General features: G+C 39.7%; 1 protein-coding gene across 2 annotated transcripts in view; it reads right to left on the bottom strand.

Moving 5' to 3' along the window:
* Positions 1-17,196, bottom strand: part of PRKD1 (protein kinase D1) — a 118,506-nt gene extending 101,310 nt beyond the window's left edge. For both annotated transcript variants that reach the window (XM_053981113.1, XM_053981114.1), the window contains exon 1: positions 16,928-17,196. In XM_053981113.1, the coding sequence (XP_053837088.1) occupies positions 16,928-17,116 (189 nt within the window). In that variant the 5' untranslated portion in view covers positions 17,117-17,196. The remainder of the gene's footprint in view (positions 1-16,927) is intronic.
* Positions 17,197-18,552: the final 1,356 nt, after the last annotated feature.

The following is an 18,552-nucleotide window of genomic DNA, read 5'->3' as shown; positions in this document are numbered from 1 at the left end:
TATACACTGTCCATTGCATGAACTGTAGTATTTATGTTTGTCTTTGGGAATAAATTGCATCCTCTTAACAAAAAAGCTGGAAATAAAAATGTAACTGATACTCAGTTATGCTCCTCAGATTGAGTTGTAAAGGTATTTTGAACTAAATTAATTTGTTAAGCCGAATCTTGAACTTTGTTGCCGAATTCTTCCTCTAGAATCCTTTCTCCATAAAGACAAACCGAAATTCTCCAAAATGCTACATATCTAAACTAGTCCTGTATTTTTGTAGTTTCTGTAGTTCAAAAACAAATTGCCCTAGCTCTCAGTCAAATATTCCCAAAACATAAACACATTTCCAGCTATTTTTTTCCCATCTTGCCCCCTAGTTTTCAAATTAAGTTACTTATTCTAATTGCACTGGTCATTGCTTACTCAACTGATTTCTAAGGTCATGACAACACAGCTTCTGCTTCATGATTATCCCAAGCAGGTCACACAAAATGTAATTCCATTTTTAATTGGAGAGAGAGGAAAAAAATGGATGCAATCAGAAAATATTAGAACTGTAGTTCAGACTTCCTTCACATTTCATGAGACAAAGACCAAACAAATTAGGTTTAGTATATGAGTAAGAATACAACCATTCAACTGCACACCCTTTTTCATAAGCATTCATGCATCCTAATATCATAAAAACAAAATGTTCAAATTGAAGAGAACTTCAGAGGATCTAGTTTTTGCTCAGATTCATGGCTATAAGCACAAATAATATGACCAATGGGTATAAATATATATTTTACTGCTATATTGTAAAGTGCCCAATATATGTGAAACATGAACCAATTTATCCTATTAAAGCATGGCAATTTTCTTTTTAGATGTGCTGGTCTGTTTACATCAGAATATTCTGGAAAATCACTTCAGCTTGCTGGTTTTCAACCAGAAGGATTTTCCAACCTTTTAAGAAGCAACTTCACAAATACAAAAAACTTAAATCAGTTTACAACTGAAATACAGTATGCCTTACCATACGCAATATATCTGCATCTGCTACAATATTGTGAAGTCTAATCTTGGAGACATCCTAAATATTTTAGCAAAAGTCAAGGCTGCACTTTTCTGAAACTTTCCTATTCTGAAATAGGAAAAAGGAGACCATTAGGATACTGAGAGACAGATTTGATAGTTTTAGGCTGTAGATATCAAGCTGACTGAATAAGCATTGTTCAACAACCATCCCATTTACTTAACTCCTACAGAGAATATTACTGATGGATAAGAAGTCACTGAAACGTCTTCATGTAGCCCTCAGGTTCATTAAACTGATTTTCACTTTCTTGATTTTGGGGAGGAGACATCACATTATAATTTTCATATATATGGATGGATTTCTGTTGATAAGTCTTAATTATATTAAAACTATTTTTAAAAGGCCTCTAAAGAGATTGCACAAAATATCATTGAAAAAGCATGCAAAATTAGCACATTTTCACATTTCATCAGTAGGCAAAAAGTTCAGCCAGATTTTACCAAAAAAACTGTAAGGTACAGGCATTCTTCAGGGAAAATACAACTGATTTCCACATTGTTCCATCCCTGATTTGGGTTCAGATTAGGGGTTCTGATATATGTTAGTTAGCCGGTTCAGGGTACCCCTGTGCACCCCCCATGTTCCCCCCGCGGTGGTCCTCTCTGGGTCACTCACCATTGGAGCATCACCACGCCAGTCCTGTAACCACCCCCCTGTCCACTCCGGAGAGTTCTGTGTCTGTTGCCCCGTCCCCGCATCCCCTATTCGTCCCGGAATCTGTACACACCCCTGTCATGTCCCCATTGGTTACCGCAGTCTACGTCACTCCACTGTTGTTTGTCTCCATTGGGCGGGAGGGCTTCTGCCCACGTCTGCCCGCCCCCTATAAAACCCCATGCGCCCTCGGTCCCGTCGCCGTTTTGTCCATGCGGCGCTAGGGAGCGGCCGCGGTTCTCCATCGCAGCTCCACGTGACAATAAAAGCTCTCCAGCCAACTACGCAGACAGACAGGACATTCCTCCGCCTCTTTGTCTCACCCAAGCACCGGCCACAGAGCGTGGCCAGCCCCACCGCAGGTGCGCTGAACGCAACAGTGCCCGGGACACGCAGCATCCCCGGTCCCGCCAAGAAACAGCGCCCTAGCCGGGCTCTCCAGAGCTGCCCGGGACCGGGGAAAACAACGCAAAGCCGCACCACATAATCCAGACAAGATAATCTACTGTCTCAGATGATCCATAACTTCACTCAAATCCATATATAAAACCAAGCAGGGGAAACACATGTGGAAAAATATAAAATTCATCATCTTTTCTTAACTCTTTCAGGCTCTTGGTTACAGTGAAATTAAGACTTCCTTTATTATTATTTTTTATTAAGAAAAGGGGTCAGCATAGCCATAATGACACTTTAAAAAATTACAACATATATTCAGTAGGAAAAATAACACAAGACAAACCAGTCACTTATTTCCTACCTGCAGCAAGCTGGTACTTGCTGATAAGATATAAAAATATATAATTAATTTTCAAATTTCTAGTAAGACCAAAAAAGTGGAAAATGAAAACATTTTGCTTTGAAAACCATGATGCTACACAGCTTTATAAACACTTCAAAATTCAATATTTGAATTTCAATAAATTTTTGAATACTCTAACACAACTACATCCAATATGCCTTCACATTCATAAGTCACATTTGATTCACTTGTAGTAATACATTTTAAAAGTTGGTTGAAAAATAAAATTGAGGAGCTGTAGGAACTTTTAACAAGATACAGCAGTGTACACACTTCTAAGTCGTGAGCTTTTTTATATACTATTAGTTTATGTGTTTGACTATTTTTCTTCTCTTTGGATAAAGTGATTACAAGCAGATCACTCTTTCATTCCCCCAGAAACAGTCTGATTAATTTTTAAAGCACCATTTTGTCATTAGTTAGGGATTTGGCACAAGAAAAGACAGCTGAGACACATCAATGTAGTTTCAGAAAGAAGAGGGTAGAAGATAAACAGTGTTTGAAACTGTGTGACATAAGCAAGTCTGCACACAAGGAAACAGAAATGTGAAAATAAATACAGGTAAAGTGGTGGAAAAATTTTTTTTCTCCTTCTGTCAGAAGAAAACAAATATCTACTAAGACAAATAACCACTTCCAAATAATGCCTCTGTTTCTAGAGTTGCTAGCTGAAATTTGGCTTTGTAGCAATAGTAGCTTGCTTACCTGGCTGTACTACAAACTGGCGCATAACTGAAGACACACAGCAGATACATACATATTACACTAAGAACAAGTGTGCTTCACTTTTTTTCCTGAATAAAAATACAACCAAAAAGTTTAAAAACTTCCTCCCCTCACCATGACAATTTACTTCAATGTATGTATTCAAAGGCTTTTTGGTTTCTTTTTTGCATTTAACAAACATTATCAGTTGATCATTACCTAAAAGCAGGGACAAGAGTTGCCAATATACTGTTCACTTACAGTAAAACACCTAATAAGGGAAATCTCCCATGGCCATTTATCTACCTCTCTCCACACAATTGCTACCCAGAGCCTTCTTGGGCTGAGTGCACCAGACCTCATTCGCACTCAGCAGCTCTGTAAATGACTTAAACAATACTCAGAAATCCTTGACATCATACATAACCCAAGTAATCAAAACTTAAAACATAAGTTTTAAGTCCCCAAATACACTAGGGACTAGACAGGGAAAGGGGGAAGACTAAAAGTAAGACAGTAAAAACTCAGAATATTGCTGAGAACAAATCACTAACTTAGATCTTTATTAGAACTTTTAGATTGTTTATTAACATGGAAGACTACTCTTTCTGTACCTCTAATTGGTCCAAATTAATTTCAGAATTAAACTTTCGAACACTGCAGGTATCACAGGAAAGCTCAAAAAAGCTGTCAAAACCTGCAAGAAGTTAAATTTCATCTTAACATCACTGTACTCTCCATAGAGCCAGTCCTGTAAGCTGAGTATACATGCAGCATTGGGTACAACAGCAACACAGTCCCCCAGCAGCACAGTGATGAAAAGCCTTTATAATAAACAACTAATTTAGGAAAGCATATTAATGTTCTATCAATATTTAAGAATTTACATATAACTAGAGAACCCAGTAGCAAGCTTCTTTAGTGTTATCTGCTGAGGCAAATTAGAAGGGAAAACTAAATCCAAGGATGTCCAATGATTTGCACCCATCTAACCTGGTAATAAAGCTTGATTTCCAATGTATTTGTCTCACAATAGTTCGTGAATTCTGACACAAATTTTTCTATGCTTAAGCCTGTGGAAATGTTTGAATCCCATACGAATTCTCTCCAAACTAAAAGCCTGAAGTCCAAGGCAGCCTACCTTCAGTAATATCACCTGGCTCCTTGTTCTACCCAGATGTTGGCCTCTGAGAGAAACAGAACTAAATTTTCTTTGCTATTACTAGTTTTTCATCAAAAGTAACTAACTTGATAAATATGAAAAAAAAAAAAAAAAAACTGGGCATGAGAGGACAGGGATGAAAGAATAAAAAACAATTTAATTCTCTGAAAAAAAACAAGATCTAGTTCTTTCAATAGTGTCCACTCAATTCACCTGTCATTTGTTCCCATTCCCCCACTGATGTCCAGAGAAAGAACAAAAATACAGGTTATTCCAATCTAAAGCTTCATACATTTTCAAATTGTCACAGAGCTGGTCAATCATCATTTCATAAGAATCTGAATGCAAACTTTGGAATCAAAAAATAGCATCATTCTTGGATTAAAAGGAAATAGTAATATTTATAAATGTTATCATAAGTAATCCTAAAATGCAGTTTCAATATTTTTTTTTAACTCTTGTCCTATTGTTTATCTGTACTCATTTAAGCATGTTCTCAACATGGCAAGTGACATTTAACATTCATTTTTGTTTGAAACACATAAGAAAAAGAAGGGGATAACAATCAAGCCACACTAATGAAAGAATTTTATGCATTCCTATTCAAAAGATGGAAGTAAAGCTTTGACTTGCTCTTTGGAAAACCCCTCTTGTTATGTAACAATTTTTTGTTGTTTTCAGAAACTCTCTCTTGTACTGCTAAATAGAGGGGGGGAAATGGTGACATTATTACTCAAAAATTGAGTTAACAGAATAAAAATATGCTTTCTAAATTAAACATATGCTTTCTAAATTAAATTTAGCTTCACTCACAAGCAATTGATAGAGATATACTCTATATATCAGTGAGACCAACAAACAAGTATTTTTCCTCTTCTGATCTTTTCCTGAGGCATCTCCAAATATATTCTATCAAGTATTTACATACTGATTATTTACCTCTCAAATAAGGAAGCAGATATTTGCTGACCTCTTAAATTGATGAGATTAAGTTTTTCATTCTTAAGTCACCTTTGAAAAAACAGGTGCGATTTTCAGTAGCTTTAAAAAAAGTTTAGAAATCCTTGTTTCACACATCAATCTTCAAAAGGATTTCTACCCTCTTCACTATACTATACCCAAAAAAATGAGACTTGCTCAACTGTTAATATAACTAATACAAAATTTTTTCCCCTTTTTTAACAACATAAATAATTTACTTCTGGGTAGACCAATGTATTTAACAAAATTATGTGAATACAGTACGAAACCATGCTCTGAATGTTACCAAGCGTTGTTAACATTCTTCAATTTAAACATAGAATTGCACATATGTGTTAACTGGGAATGCACAGCACATTAAAATATATTGAAAAATCAGCAGCCAAATTTTAGCTTGAACTGCATGCCCTCAGTTTACTCAACTGTCTACCAGTCCAGGATATTAACTTCAGATGCCTAGATTACATAGTATCACCAGTCAATAAGATCCTGTTAAGCACAGAAAAAATGAGCACAGGTGAAAGAGGAGTTAAAACAAGAAGCAATACAACAAACATCAATTTTAGCTGGGCTGTTACCTTGGTCTTCCCACTAAGCCCTAATAAATAATGCATCTTCTGCCCTGCAAAACATCTTTAACATGCACGTGTCCTCCCTGCAAAGACAGATAAATCAAACATGTACTCATCAGTTCACTTCTCAAGCAGTGTATCATCTTCCTTCTTTGGAAAGTTGTACATTGCTCCATTTGAAACAAATTTTGCAGCAGATGGGTGTGTTAATTCATTGTATCAATCCTTCCTTTAATCTCTGCACAGACCAATCCATCACCATTCCATAACAACAGATAACTCAGCAGGCCATTCCTCTATTTTTTATGTCCAATCTGTAAGTTTTGAGGCCTTTATTTCACATGGAAAGGGTTGGTGTGGTTTTTATTAACAATTTTGCCTAAGGAATTACCGTGCTTTTGCCCACCACCTAAGATGGATTTCTCATAAGAGTTTTTTTCAAAGATACTGCCAATAAACATCTGGGTTTATATGCTGAGATATCATTCAATGCAGTTTAAGATGTGGTGAAATCACCAGCTGTCCAGTACACCTTGACTGCAACGTACTGAAGGGAGGGACTTCTTCCCTGTACACAAAAATATAGCAATATATAATAAGGTTCTATTATACTACAGGACACCTTATATCTATCAGGCATTAATGTAACAAATGGACAAATATAAACAAAGATTCACTGCATACTCTGAGAATCACAGAAACATCAGAACCTCTGGAAGTTATCTAGTCTGACTTCTCTCTTGCAGCTGAACTATCATTGACACAAGGTTTTGTTTACCCAAGTCCAAAAATAAAGGATGAAGTCTCCACCATCTCTCTGGGTACCTGTTGCAATACTGCACTACTACCAAAGAGATTTTTACCTAATGTCCTATCTGAATCTCTTTCAAACCTCAGTTTGAAACCTCAGTTCTTAGTTTCAGCCTCTGCTTTGTAAACTCCTCTTAAGGATTCACATCAAAAACCAATTTAGCACCAGAATACAGCTCAGAGTGGGAGTTGCTAAATAAAAGTAGTCAAATGAAAGAAAGAAAGAGGAGGTTTACATTGGGTGATATTATCATAAATGATTAATCATTTAAGCTAGTTTAAGAACTGGAAGTCAGGACACTGGCATTTCTTTGTAAGGTTTGAAAAACATGTCAATCCCTGGGTCAAGTCCACATGGCATGATACATGATCATAAACATAAATTAGAGATATACTAGAGAGACATTTCTAGATGTAGAGGACAAGTATTTTTATTTTCTGAACTATTTGATTTTACTATATTTTCTGCCTGACAGTGTTACAGTTACCTGATTTGCCTTGCGACAAAATGGTCTGCAGGCATACTGTAACATGAGAAGGATAACATACAGACAGCAATGCTTAATTTTCCTCCAGAAATCAGGAAATCACATAGTCTAAAATCAAGAGATCTTTTCCCCTAACTTAATTCCCTCCATCCCTACAAATGCACACAGACTTTGACCAGATTGTTTCAATTTTCACTCAACTTTTTTTTTTTTTTTTTTTTGGGGGGTAGGACAGCCAACTCTTTAGGAAAAAATGCAGTGAAAACCATGTGGGTTTGGAACCGAATGAACTCCTACTCATATTCTACATATTTCGCTGCATTCCTTCTATTTAGAGGTAAGTATAATAAAAAGAACAAAAGCATGAGTTCAACCTTTCAGATATCTACAGTATGTGTGTTTTTATTATTCTGGTATTTTCACATTTTCCTAGATGTACTTGATTTTGGGTAGTGACACATAATTCTCAGAGAGGTAAGAACAGTACTTGCAACACTAGACAGCATGGTCAGCACACCTGGAGACCTGTCACATAAACAGACAGCAAACCTGTAACCCAGTCCTTAAAAATTGACATGAAAGGGGGCTGAACTTAGAGCAAAATGGGAAAATTATTACAGCTAAACAGAAAACATCAGCTCATACTGTCCTCTCCTTATCAGTGAGGTTTCCTTCATGGCACAAACCCTCACTCCATGGATTAACAACACAATTTAAGAAGTTTAATCCTCTGTGGCCCAAGGTTCTATGGGGCTTTAAGAAATGTTTCAGCCTGCATCAGGCCCTAGCCTAGCACCCATAAATTAGATAAGGACATACAGCACTGCTGAGAGGGAGAGCAAGATATGCTTGACCACTATGGCCCACATATAGCCACAGATATGGCCCAATAGTATTTCTACTGTTATGTAAAGGGATTTCTCAGGAGGAAAGATTCAGTAATAGGTAAGTTGATGTTTTTAAGGACAAGTATCTTTCAGGTAAATTGCCTCATTGCCAGAATGTTTCTCCCAGATCCAGCTGTGTCTTGCCTGTGCTTTTGCATCTAACAAGGTGTTGAGAAAAATTCCTTCTAACACTTGGGAAAAAATTATTTCTCAAGGGTGACTTTTAAAAAATTATTTGAAGAAAGAAGAAATAAAGCACTCTTTCTAACTACACAGGACATGTTCAGATACAGCTCTTTTAAAATGCACAAGGTAGAGGCTTAGAGCTGGCAACTGTGGTCATGGTTTGCAGCTTCTCTTAGTAGATCATTAGTATAGATCTTTATTTAGATCTTAGTATACACCTTCTGCATAAAGTCACATTAGGAAAACCTTTTTATGCCAACCAGTAATGAAAGTCTCTAAACGCCTCTTTACTTCTCTTAGAAAACAGCCAAGAACCAGATTAGGTGATGTACATTCATGCTTCTTAATTTAAAATAAAATTGATATTTTTTTATCAAAATAATTACCTATGTTTTATCTTGAATGCCGTAATACTGTTTCTGATGTGGTTCTGACTGCAGACGAGGCACACACAAGCTACATAAGAGATACAATCACAACACAAATATAAACATTGTATAGTTGGAGAAGTGAAAAGCTTACCTCTTGACAAAACCTTCCTCAGCTGAAGAAGAAAACACACACATACAAGGAACAAGAAAAAGGAAGCCACAAATAAGTGGAGGAAGAGAAAGTAGACAATAGAGATATACACTGTAATTTATGCCTAACTTTATGTCTATGCATAAATCACTGCAATATATCCATAGTATTACCTCAACATAGTGTGATACACTACATTACCCTTCCAACCTTACACGTTGTTTAGGCAGATAAAACTAGAAGAGCATTTAGAAAGCAAAAATCTGCCTCATGAACTAGCTGACTTGAAGTCCTTATGTCAATATTCCATACTTTCAATGATCAAAAGCTGATATGCACAATTTATTTTAATCATAGTTTTTGAGTGACAACAAGTCTGCCATCATTTTAGACCTTTTCCTGCATAGAAATATTTAAAAAGAAAGAAAAGTCTCAAAAAGCAAGAGCTCATTTAGCAGTACTAAAAGTATATGAAGAAGAAAAAAGTTGAAAACCTGTGAAAAAAAGTCTGTTTTGGTTTGCAAAATCCTGGACGTTCATACCAAAACCACAAGCAAGGAAAATGTAAACAAAATGGATGCCAGAGCAGAGCAGGTTGTTTTGCAGCAAGTGAGACACAACTAAAAAATTTAGGTAGCCTTTCTAGCAGAACCTCTACAATCAATCCTGCAAAAGCGACACTCAAGTCTGATAAGGAAAAATGAAACAACTATTTTCTCACCTCAGTGCCTAGCAAAATCATGGAGCAGCTCCTCTTGGACACTATGCTATGGCACATGGAAAATAATAAGGTGATTGGTGACAGCTACCATGGCTTCACTAAAGGCAAATCATACCTGAGAAATTTGGTGGCCTTCTACAACGGGGTTACAGCAGCAGTGGATGAGGGAAGAGCACAAGACATGATACACATGGACTTGTGCAAAGCAGTTGACACTGTCCTGCATGAACATCCTCTTCTGTAAGGTGGAGAGATGCAGATTTAATGGATGGACCTTTCAGTAGATAAAATTTGGCTGGATGGTAGCAATCAGAGTTGCAGCTCAATATCCATCAGAAAGCAGTGAGGAGTGGATGTTCCTCAGGGGGTGGCGCTGAAATGGGCATTTTTTACATCTTTGTCGGTGACTTGGACAGCAGGACTGAGAACACCCTCAGCAAGCTTGCTGCTGACACCAATCTGTGTGGTGCAGTTGACAAGCTGGAGGGGAGGGAAGCCATCCAGAGGGTCCCCGACAGACTTGAGATGGGGACATGTACAAACCTCAGGAAGTTCAACAAGGCCCAAGTACAAAGTCCTGCACCTGGGTCGAGGCACTCCCAGCATAAATACAGCCTGGGTGGAGAAGGGATCAAGACTAGCTCTGGGGAGAAAGACTTCAGGATGTTTGTGGACCAAAAAGCTCAACATGAGCTGCTAATGTACACTTGCAGCCCAGAAGCCAACTCTAAGCAACCTTACCCATTCCGTGATTCTGTGATCATTAAGGTGCCTTCCAACCACTAATCATTCTATGATTTTACCAGAACACACCATAAGGGAGACTTACAAATGATAATTTGACAGTATGCAAAAGGCATGTAATAGCTCCAGAAGAAAGGGAAATCTTCCTCCAAGCAGCAAGAAACATATACAAGCCAACTGCTAGCACTGACTAAAGATATACATAAAGGTATACCATATATACAGCCACACTGTTCTACAGGGAAGATTAATCAAGTATTTTAGAGGACAGTTCACCTGCACTTGGGATAAACACTTGAAAGAGACATTTTAATTATATACTTGATTGCAACTATGTAACTGCAACCATATTACACAATGTCAACATAAACATGTCTGATGTCAACCAGTCAAGAAGCCAGAGATAACCTACACAACTGTAATTTTAAAAATCTACAAACAATGCATGTGCTTATCAGAGGTTGCTTGAGATATACACCGAGTACATTGAGACTGAGAATTGTCTCTACTGTAATTTTTAATTCTACACTTCTGTATCTTAAAAATAATTGCTTGCATAATCACTAAAAAAGCAAACAAATATTTGGCATAAATTTTTAACTGAAATAGTTTCATATGCAAAATACAGTAAAAATAAGACATCAAAAGCAACAATATGCAGACTTCATTAAGCGTGTTTGTTTCCTTGCAAGTAACCACTGTATAAACATACGGTAACCATACAGGCAGATTTCTCCAAACACAGAGGAGGGAAAAGAAAATCTAGGTAAGAAGAACAAGTTAATTTCAGATGTTTGTGAGCAAACTCCAGAAATCACAGGAAAACACCTATAGTCAAAGTCTGAGCAAATCCTTACAGGGATTTGACACGTGCCAAGGTGTTTCACACGATCCACAGCAGAGATCTCACAAACCCACTTTACTTTCAGGACACACTGGGCTTTCTGTGCATTCTCAGGTCATCATGTGGTTTACACCCAGTAAGTCTTCTATGGGACAGTCAGACCTTGGGTATTTCAAATTCACTGAGGACATACCATACTATTTCCACATGGGACCTCTGTCTGAGAAATGTTGCAACTTCATTCAATAAATTCCATCCTTTCTCCGGCAACAGAGATGAATCTCATCAGCAGTGACAGAAGTATCTCAAATGCCTATTCATCTTCTAATTTCTTTAAATCATTATGGAAATTATGTATTTCCTGGGGAAAGCATCAGTGGAAGTAACACAAGATCAACACATTCCTTCTGTAATTCCTTTAAAAATTAAGATGTAGAGTGCTTTGGTTACAAGCCTGTCCTCTATCTAAAGCTCCATCTTATTTTTTATTCTATGACAATGCATTCAATAGTCTTTAATCATTAGCTAGGAAATTCTCAAATGCTCTACACAGCTTGTGGTATTAAACCCATTTTCCTTATCATGACAGATGACATAACAGAGTTAACATTTCTTAAAAACCCCAGTTGCTTTAAACTAATTCAGACCACTCCCTTTCACTGAAGTTACGTTTTACTAGCATCTTCTTAGATATGGTCCAAAAGTAACTATAACTAAGCTACAAACTAATGTTACATACAGCGACTTACAGTTTTCAGGGTGGAGAACAATAAATGTAAAGTCAATTTAAGAGATTAAACTGTAAACATCAGAAGTCTCCCTTGAGTTTGGAAAATGTTTATGTGCATAGTAACAAGGCACCTTGCATTTCTCAAACTCAGTGTAACAACTTGGTACTTCCACAACACAGGCAGAGAAAAACATTCAGTGCTAAGAAAAACTCACTTCATGGAAAAAAAAAAATTAATGTTTTGCTACCAGTGCACACCAGTGAAAGACACCATGAGAATTTAACTATCACAAATAAACACCACATCTGTAATAACTTTTCTAGAACATAGACAACACTTTTGTGAATACATGACATGTTTACATTTGTATATTTGGATGGATATATGACTCTTGGTCAGCATGTTAAACACCTGTCAGTTTCTCTGTTTATCCTGAAGTTAAAAATCTCTATAGTACCTCATGCACACTGAGTCCCTATCCGACTCTAAAGGAATTGCTTTCATTACCACCAGGCTGTTGTTTATTTTAGGAGAATGTGTAGGTTTGGGGGAAAAACAAACAAAAAAACCCACCCAAACAAAAACCCCCACAAACAAACAAAACCCCCATCATTGATATAAACAAACCCCACATGTTTTCCACGACTGCTTAAAAACATTGCAGAAAAAGATAAATATATTTTCACATCAACCTTTGGAAAATGTTTTCTCCTTTCTTTGCTCAGACCACAAGAGATTCCAGCCTGAGAAAACAAAACTGAGTTAATTTTTGTTTTCCTTTTTTATTTATTTGAGAATAAATTACATTTTTTTTATGACAACTAGAAGCAAAAGTAAATGCATACCTGTTCCTGAATGTGTTTGGTTCAATTCTCAGGAACACTCTTAAAATGGCTCATGATTCCATTTGTAGCAATTCGCCTAATTTAACACCAGGTAATATTACATAAAGATGAATCTGGGCACAGTATTCCTTCCAGTTGCAGTATGCTACTTGAATCAAGTACTTTTCTCTTTGTCCTTTACCTTTCCCAAAATGGCCTTTCTCTTTATTACTTTTTTTTCCCCCATTGAAAAATTGCAGAATTATTCAAACCACTGAACCATCTACAATACCACTTTTATAAATCAGTCTGAACTACACAGTCTATGCAGTTCAACTCATTTCCTCTGTTTCTGATCACGTTTTTTTCTTGTATTTATGATTTTTGTATTCCTCACAACTTCTAAGTCTTGTTCTGAAGTGCTGAAGGCCTAAACCAGCATATGATCTTAACAGCTGACCTAAGAGCTATTTTATAAAATACACATTCTCAAGTCATAAAACACTGCCTTATGTATTTAGTTGAGAACTCAAAGTTTCCAAAACTTGGCAATGCCACTACAGTACCCCAACTCATTATATGTGAGCTATAACGATGACAAAGAATTTCAAGAAACACAAAATATAAATAAAAATATCCCCTTCAAGTCAAACTTGCATGAATTTGTATTAAAAAGTTGCATAAAGATTACTTTCTTTGTCTTTTTAGTCTTTGGTAATATGGTAATTCCATACAATTAAAATGTGCTTTGCATTACACTTTCGTCCTGGAGAAGTGGTTTTATTGTGGGCAGCTAACGCAAAAAGGACAATAATTCATACTATTTGTCTTCAGAAAACAAAGATTGTATTTTACAATATCCTCCCACTCTTCTTATGGGGGTGTCAGCCTAGAAGTCAAACACTGGCATATATTTTAAAGTTGATCCTCATGTATTGTCAACTACATCATCATTTAAATGTTAAAGATCCATTTTAACTGAAGAAAAAATAATCCCACATTGACAAGTCTAAAGGTTTTCATGTCACTGGTTCTAAGCAAGACAAACAAAACACACAAACTCAAAGGAATCAAATTTTGTTGTCTTCAGAACACTTCTAAACAGATTTAAATGTGTTTGAATTTATGCCAGAAATCAGTATGTATCATTTCATCTTCAGATTTGTAAAGGAAGTGTCTTTACAGTTATCTCAGGATAAAACTTCTGAAGGAATGCCTCTCACAGAAAATAGAGAAAAAGCCACACTTTGCTCATTCTGTTTTACACATCATGTACATTAGACCATCAGTACAATTATACTCTCTACCAAAATTAAAAACAAGACAGCATCTGAAGTGAAAAAGTTAACCTAAGTAAATGCAAATACATGTTTGTAAGGAAATGTAAACTTCTAAATTATACATAGCATTGAGTTTTATACATGTGAATTCACATGTATATTATTTATATACAAAAACACTATATAAAGATACAGAAATAGAGCCTCTATATGTATATACACACATAAATGTATACATACATACACACTGTATTAACATCCTACTCAGGCCTACATATGCTCCATTCTGCACACTTTGAGAGTTTATTTCAATTTAACATAGATTTTGAGCAGGAGTAAATTAAATGGGTGCATAAACCTGCGCAGAGGAAGGGTCACAATCATCTGAAATCAGGTATGCCCACATCACCATGCAAGAGGCTCCTTATAAGCAGATCATCTGACTTTGATATTGAAGAAAAGTCAGCACAATCCTAAAAATAAAGCTGTATGCAAGAGGACTGCTTAAATATTTAACAGCACACTACAGACATAGTGTTGATTTTAGCAGTCTAAGATGACAACCATCGAGAAAAACAAAACCACAATTTCTCATCCTTATATATTGCTTCAACTGTCCAGACCAAATACAAAGTTTCAAAGGAAATTGTTACCTGGTTGACCACTACTCTACAGACCCAAACAAACTTCAAAAATAGCATGAGATTTCAATATAAAATTATTCATAGTGTAGTCTCCTGCTTGATTGTGATAAGCAAATACGTCTTTGTTGTAAAATCAAGAGTAGCAACCACTGCAAATCATTTCAGTAAAAGATAAAAACATGAACCTACAACATACAAATAGTTACCTCGTAACAGTTTTAGATATCACATAATTTTTTTAAGTCTCTGCCAGTATGCCAAGTAACTTTGAAAACACAAACAATCCCATCAGGTTTAGTGAAACAATAAAATCATGTATATAGTGTATACACACTTGCAGTCTTAAGATGAAAATGGAGACTCTAAGGACTAAATAACATATGAATTGCTCTGCAGGGTGGAGGAGGTAGAGGCCACTATTTAACAAGAAAAGAAAATAAAAACAAACAAACCAAAGCCTATCTTTCTTCCAGTTTTCCCTTTCTTTGAGCCACTTCCCTTTCAATAGCCTTGGGAAAGCAGATATTTCAGCCATGAGAAACTGTGACTAGAAGAAAGTTCCTCATTCAAGTGTGCCCTGCAGGGAAGCAGCTACATGATGCTCTCTTTTATGCAATTAAGAAACTGCAACAAACTAATGTTCAAAATTTTTATGTCAGTACTCATTCAAGTAAGTTTGACTGTTTGAGCACAGGCCAGCACATTTCATTTTCTTTACACAATGGTACATTATTAGGAAATGAGGTTTAAAATCAAGCTTACAGTAAGCCCATTAATTAATAAACTACTCAAGAACAGTAAATATAAACAATGAATACAACAATCTTAGCTTTTCTATTATTGCTAGCACAATAACTTCTGAATGGTGAAATATGGAATGTATTTAAGCTGTTTCAGACGTATATGTCATCAAGTGGCAAGTGTTGGCCTAGCTTTAAAAACAAATACGGTAATGTGAAAGAGTACACCTTTCTCAAAAAATTTGATTTAAAAAAGCAGGTAGCCATTTCTTAAACTATGAAGAATGCAAAATTTAGAAAAAAGGATGCATATTTTATACTTTTTTGAAAACACTTCATTAGTTGCTCTTCAACAAAAAAGAAGTTTCACTATCCAGTGAAGTTCAGGTTGATGATCTACGGAGAGATGTAAGGCAAAGCTATCAACTTAAAGAACAAAAAAAAAAAAAAAAAACAGTCTCTGTCTGAAATATTTTTACCTCGGTAAAAACAAGGGGGAAGAGGAAGAATTTTTTTCCATTATAATCATCCTGAATATTTAGGCTGCCTTTTTCTCCTTTGCAATCACTATACTTTTACCTATGGGCCTTTCACACAACAAACACGGATAAAGTAAAACTTTATTATACAACACGACTGTTAAAACAGAGAAATCAGAGAAGACAAAGGCAGCGGTGGCTCAGGCAGAAGCTCGGTGGATTTCCGCGTATAGCGTGAGTTCCACCGAAGCGTAGGTGAACGGCGCCTGACGACGGTGCCGCTCTGGAGGGGTCGCGGTGACTGCCACCCCCGCGGGCAGCGGGGCTCCCCACCCGCCGGCCCAGTGACCCACCGCCGCCGCCAGCCAGGGCGGACTCAGTCCCCTCCCGCGCCTCGGCCACCTGCCAGCCCCGGGGGCTGGCCCCAGCGCCACCCCGCACCCCTGTCCAGCGCCCGCCCCCACGGCCGGCACCGTCCGGGGCCGGGCAGCACCGCGGGTGCAGCGGGCCGGGGCGGCTCTGCCGGGCTGCCTGGCACAAGGAAAGGCGTGCGAAGCGCTGCGCGCCGCTTTGAATCCTGGACTGTCGGGGTTGGCTTTTCCTTGTTACTCTTTGCCTTTTTTTTTTTTTTTTTTTTTTTAGTGGAAACTTTCCTCTCCCAGGAGAGACCGGGACAGCGTGAACTGCCCCGGGGCGCCGCGCTGCCATCACAGCTGACAGCTTTCTGCCCCCCTCGCCCCCCCTTTCCGCAGCATTAAAAAAGCAGCGGATAGATCCGGCCGGAGTTTGTTTTTAATAACGGCTTTTGGTTCGCACAGCCACTTACATCCCTGGCAGCAAAATTAAAAGTCAAGCTCGCATGCGAGCATCCCGCACAGAACCTCCTCCGCACCGGGGTCGTGGGGGGCACGGCAGAGAGACAAGTGGGGCGCCGGGGGAAAGAAGTGGGGCCAGCGGCAGGGAAGTTGGGATGGGTTTCGTTTATCCCCGGAGCAGAGCCACCGGGAAAGGAAAGTTCACAGCCAACAAAAGCGCCCGCGGGCAGCGGCTCGGGGCTCGCTTTGGGGCCTTCTTCTTACCTTCTGGTCTACGATGGAGCAAGCCATTTCCCGGACGTGGGCGAGGCTGAAGTCCCCCGAGGAGTCCTGCAGCAGCAGCACCGGCTCCCGGCTCAGCCCGATCTGGAGGTGGAAGGCGACGCCGCCGCCGGCAGCAGCCCCCGGCGGCGGCAGCGGGCTGGGCGGCCGGATCAGCGGAGGGGCACTCATCGGAAACTTCCCGCCGAAGCCGCCGCCGGAGCCGAGGAGTCACGGACGGAGGGGCAGAGTCGGGCGCCGCCGCGAAAAGTTTGCGGCCGCCCCGGAGGCGCCGGGCGAGTTTCCCCGCGAAGTTTCAGGAAAGTCCCGCCGAGCTCCTCCCGGGTGAAAATGGCGGGGGGGGGGAGGGGGGTGTGGAGGGGAGGACCGGGGAGGATGCAGACAGGAAAAGGCGGCGAGAAAGACGCGCGGGGGGAGCGCAGCCCAGCGCCGCCGAGGTGGTGCCGCCGCTCGGGCTGCTGGCGCCGTGCGCGGCGCGGGGGCGGGACGGGCCGCGCCCTCCGCCGGGACGGGCCCGCGCCCAGCTGGGCCGGGCCGGGCCGCGCCGCTCCGCCGCCAAACGGCGGCCGTGCCCGTGCCAGGCGGCCCGGGCAGGAGCGAGCGCAGCCGTGTCGGCTGGGTCGCCGCGGCGGAGCTTGGCTGAGCCGGCTCTGGTCTCCTCACCTGGCCAGCCAGTGGGCTGCGGTGCTGGCGGGGCTGCGAGAGTCCTTTTCCCCCGCGATCCCCGTTGGGCAGTACCTCAAGAGGCAGGTGGAGGTTGAGCCTGAGGAGAGTCGGAGATTTCCCTTGCTGACAGGCAGCACAGTGCCCTTTCCCGGGCAGGGCGGCAGCTGCCCCCGAGGACGGAAAGCAGTACCAGGGAAGCGGGAGCTCCCGTCTGTCTCCGGATCTCCTGCCCAGCCTCGGCCGCTCCGGTCAGCATCGTGCCGCCGCTTCCAGCAGTCCCCGCGCGTTTTGGGAAGAAGCAAGAGACAGGTTGCACACACCTCTTTTCTAAACCAGCTTCCAGTTTCAGGTACAGTGTGTGTTAATGAGGAACACCCTGCCACCCTAAACCAGGATGAGTTACTCTTCCCAGCTTTTGGGATCGGTGCAAGCCCCACCCGTTTGCACAAGCAGCATTCGTAGCAGGGCAATATTTAGTCTTAAACACCTCCTCTTGAAGATGTGCAATGGCAGTGGAAATGTGAGCTGTAAATGTTTAAAATACCAACGGAAAGACTCTTAAGCTAGGTATACGTAATACCTGTAGGTTTGTTTGATCACAGGTAGTGTGAAAATAATACATGTATGTTTGAAAATTCAGCAGTTGATCTGATTTACAACTTGTTCATTGCAAATTGCATTTTTTTGGACTAAAATTTACATCTGCAGCATTGTTTTATTTTGATCCTGTCTTAGTAGCACCCATTTTACTGTTGTCAGCTTATTTCCAGCCTGGGAAGTACTGCAAGCTTCCCATGACCCCATGGCTTAGCCAGCTTTTTTATACAGGAGTCAACATGGGAGAAATATACTAGGAGATCCTGCAGCCCTGCTTTGTTGTTGAATCTGAGATTCAGAGTCCCTTCCTTCCTAAACTCCCAATGAGAGCTTAGATGTGGCCA

This window comes from Vidua macroura, chromosome 6 (genome assembly GCF_024509145.1).
Source record: "Vidua macroura isolate BioBank_ID:100142 chromosome 6, ASM2450914v1, whole genome shotgun sequence".
Classification (NCBI taxonomy): domain Eukaryota; kingdom Metazoa; phylum Chordata; class Aves; order Passeriformes; family Viduidae; genus Vidua; species Vidua macroura.
Note: the sequence above shows the minus strand (reverse complement) of the source record. Positions and strands in the feature narration are given on the sequence as shown.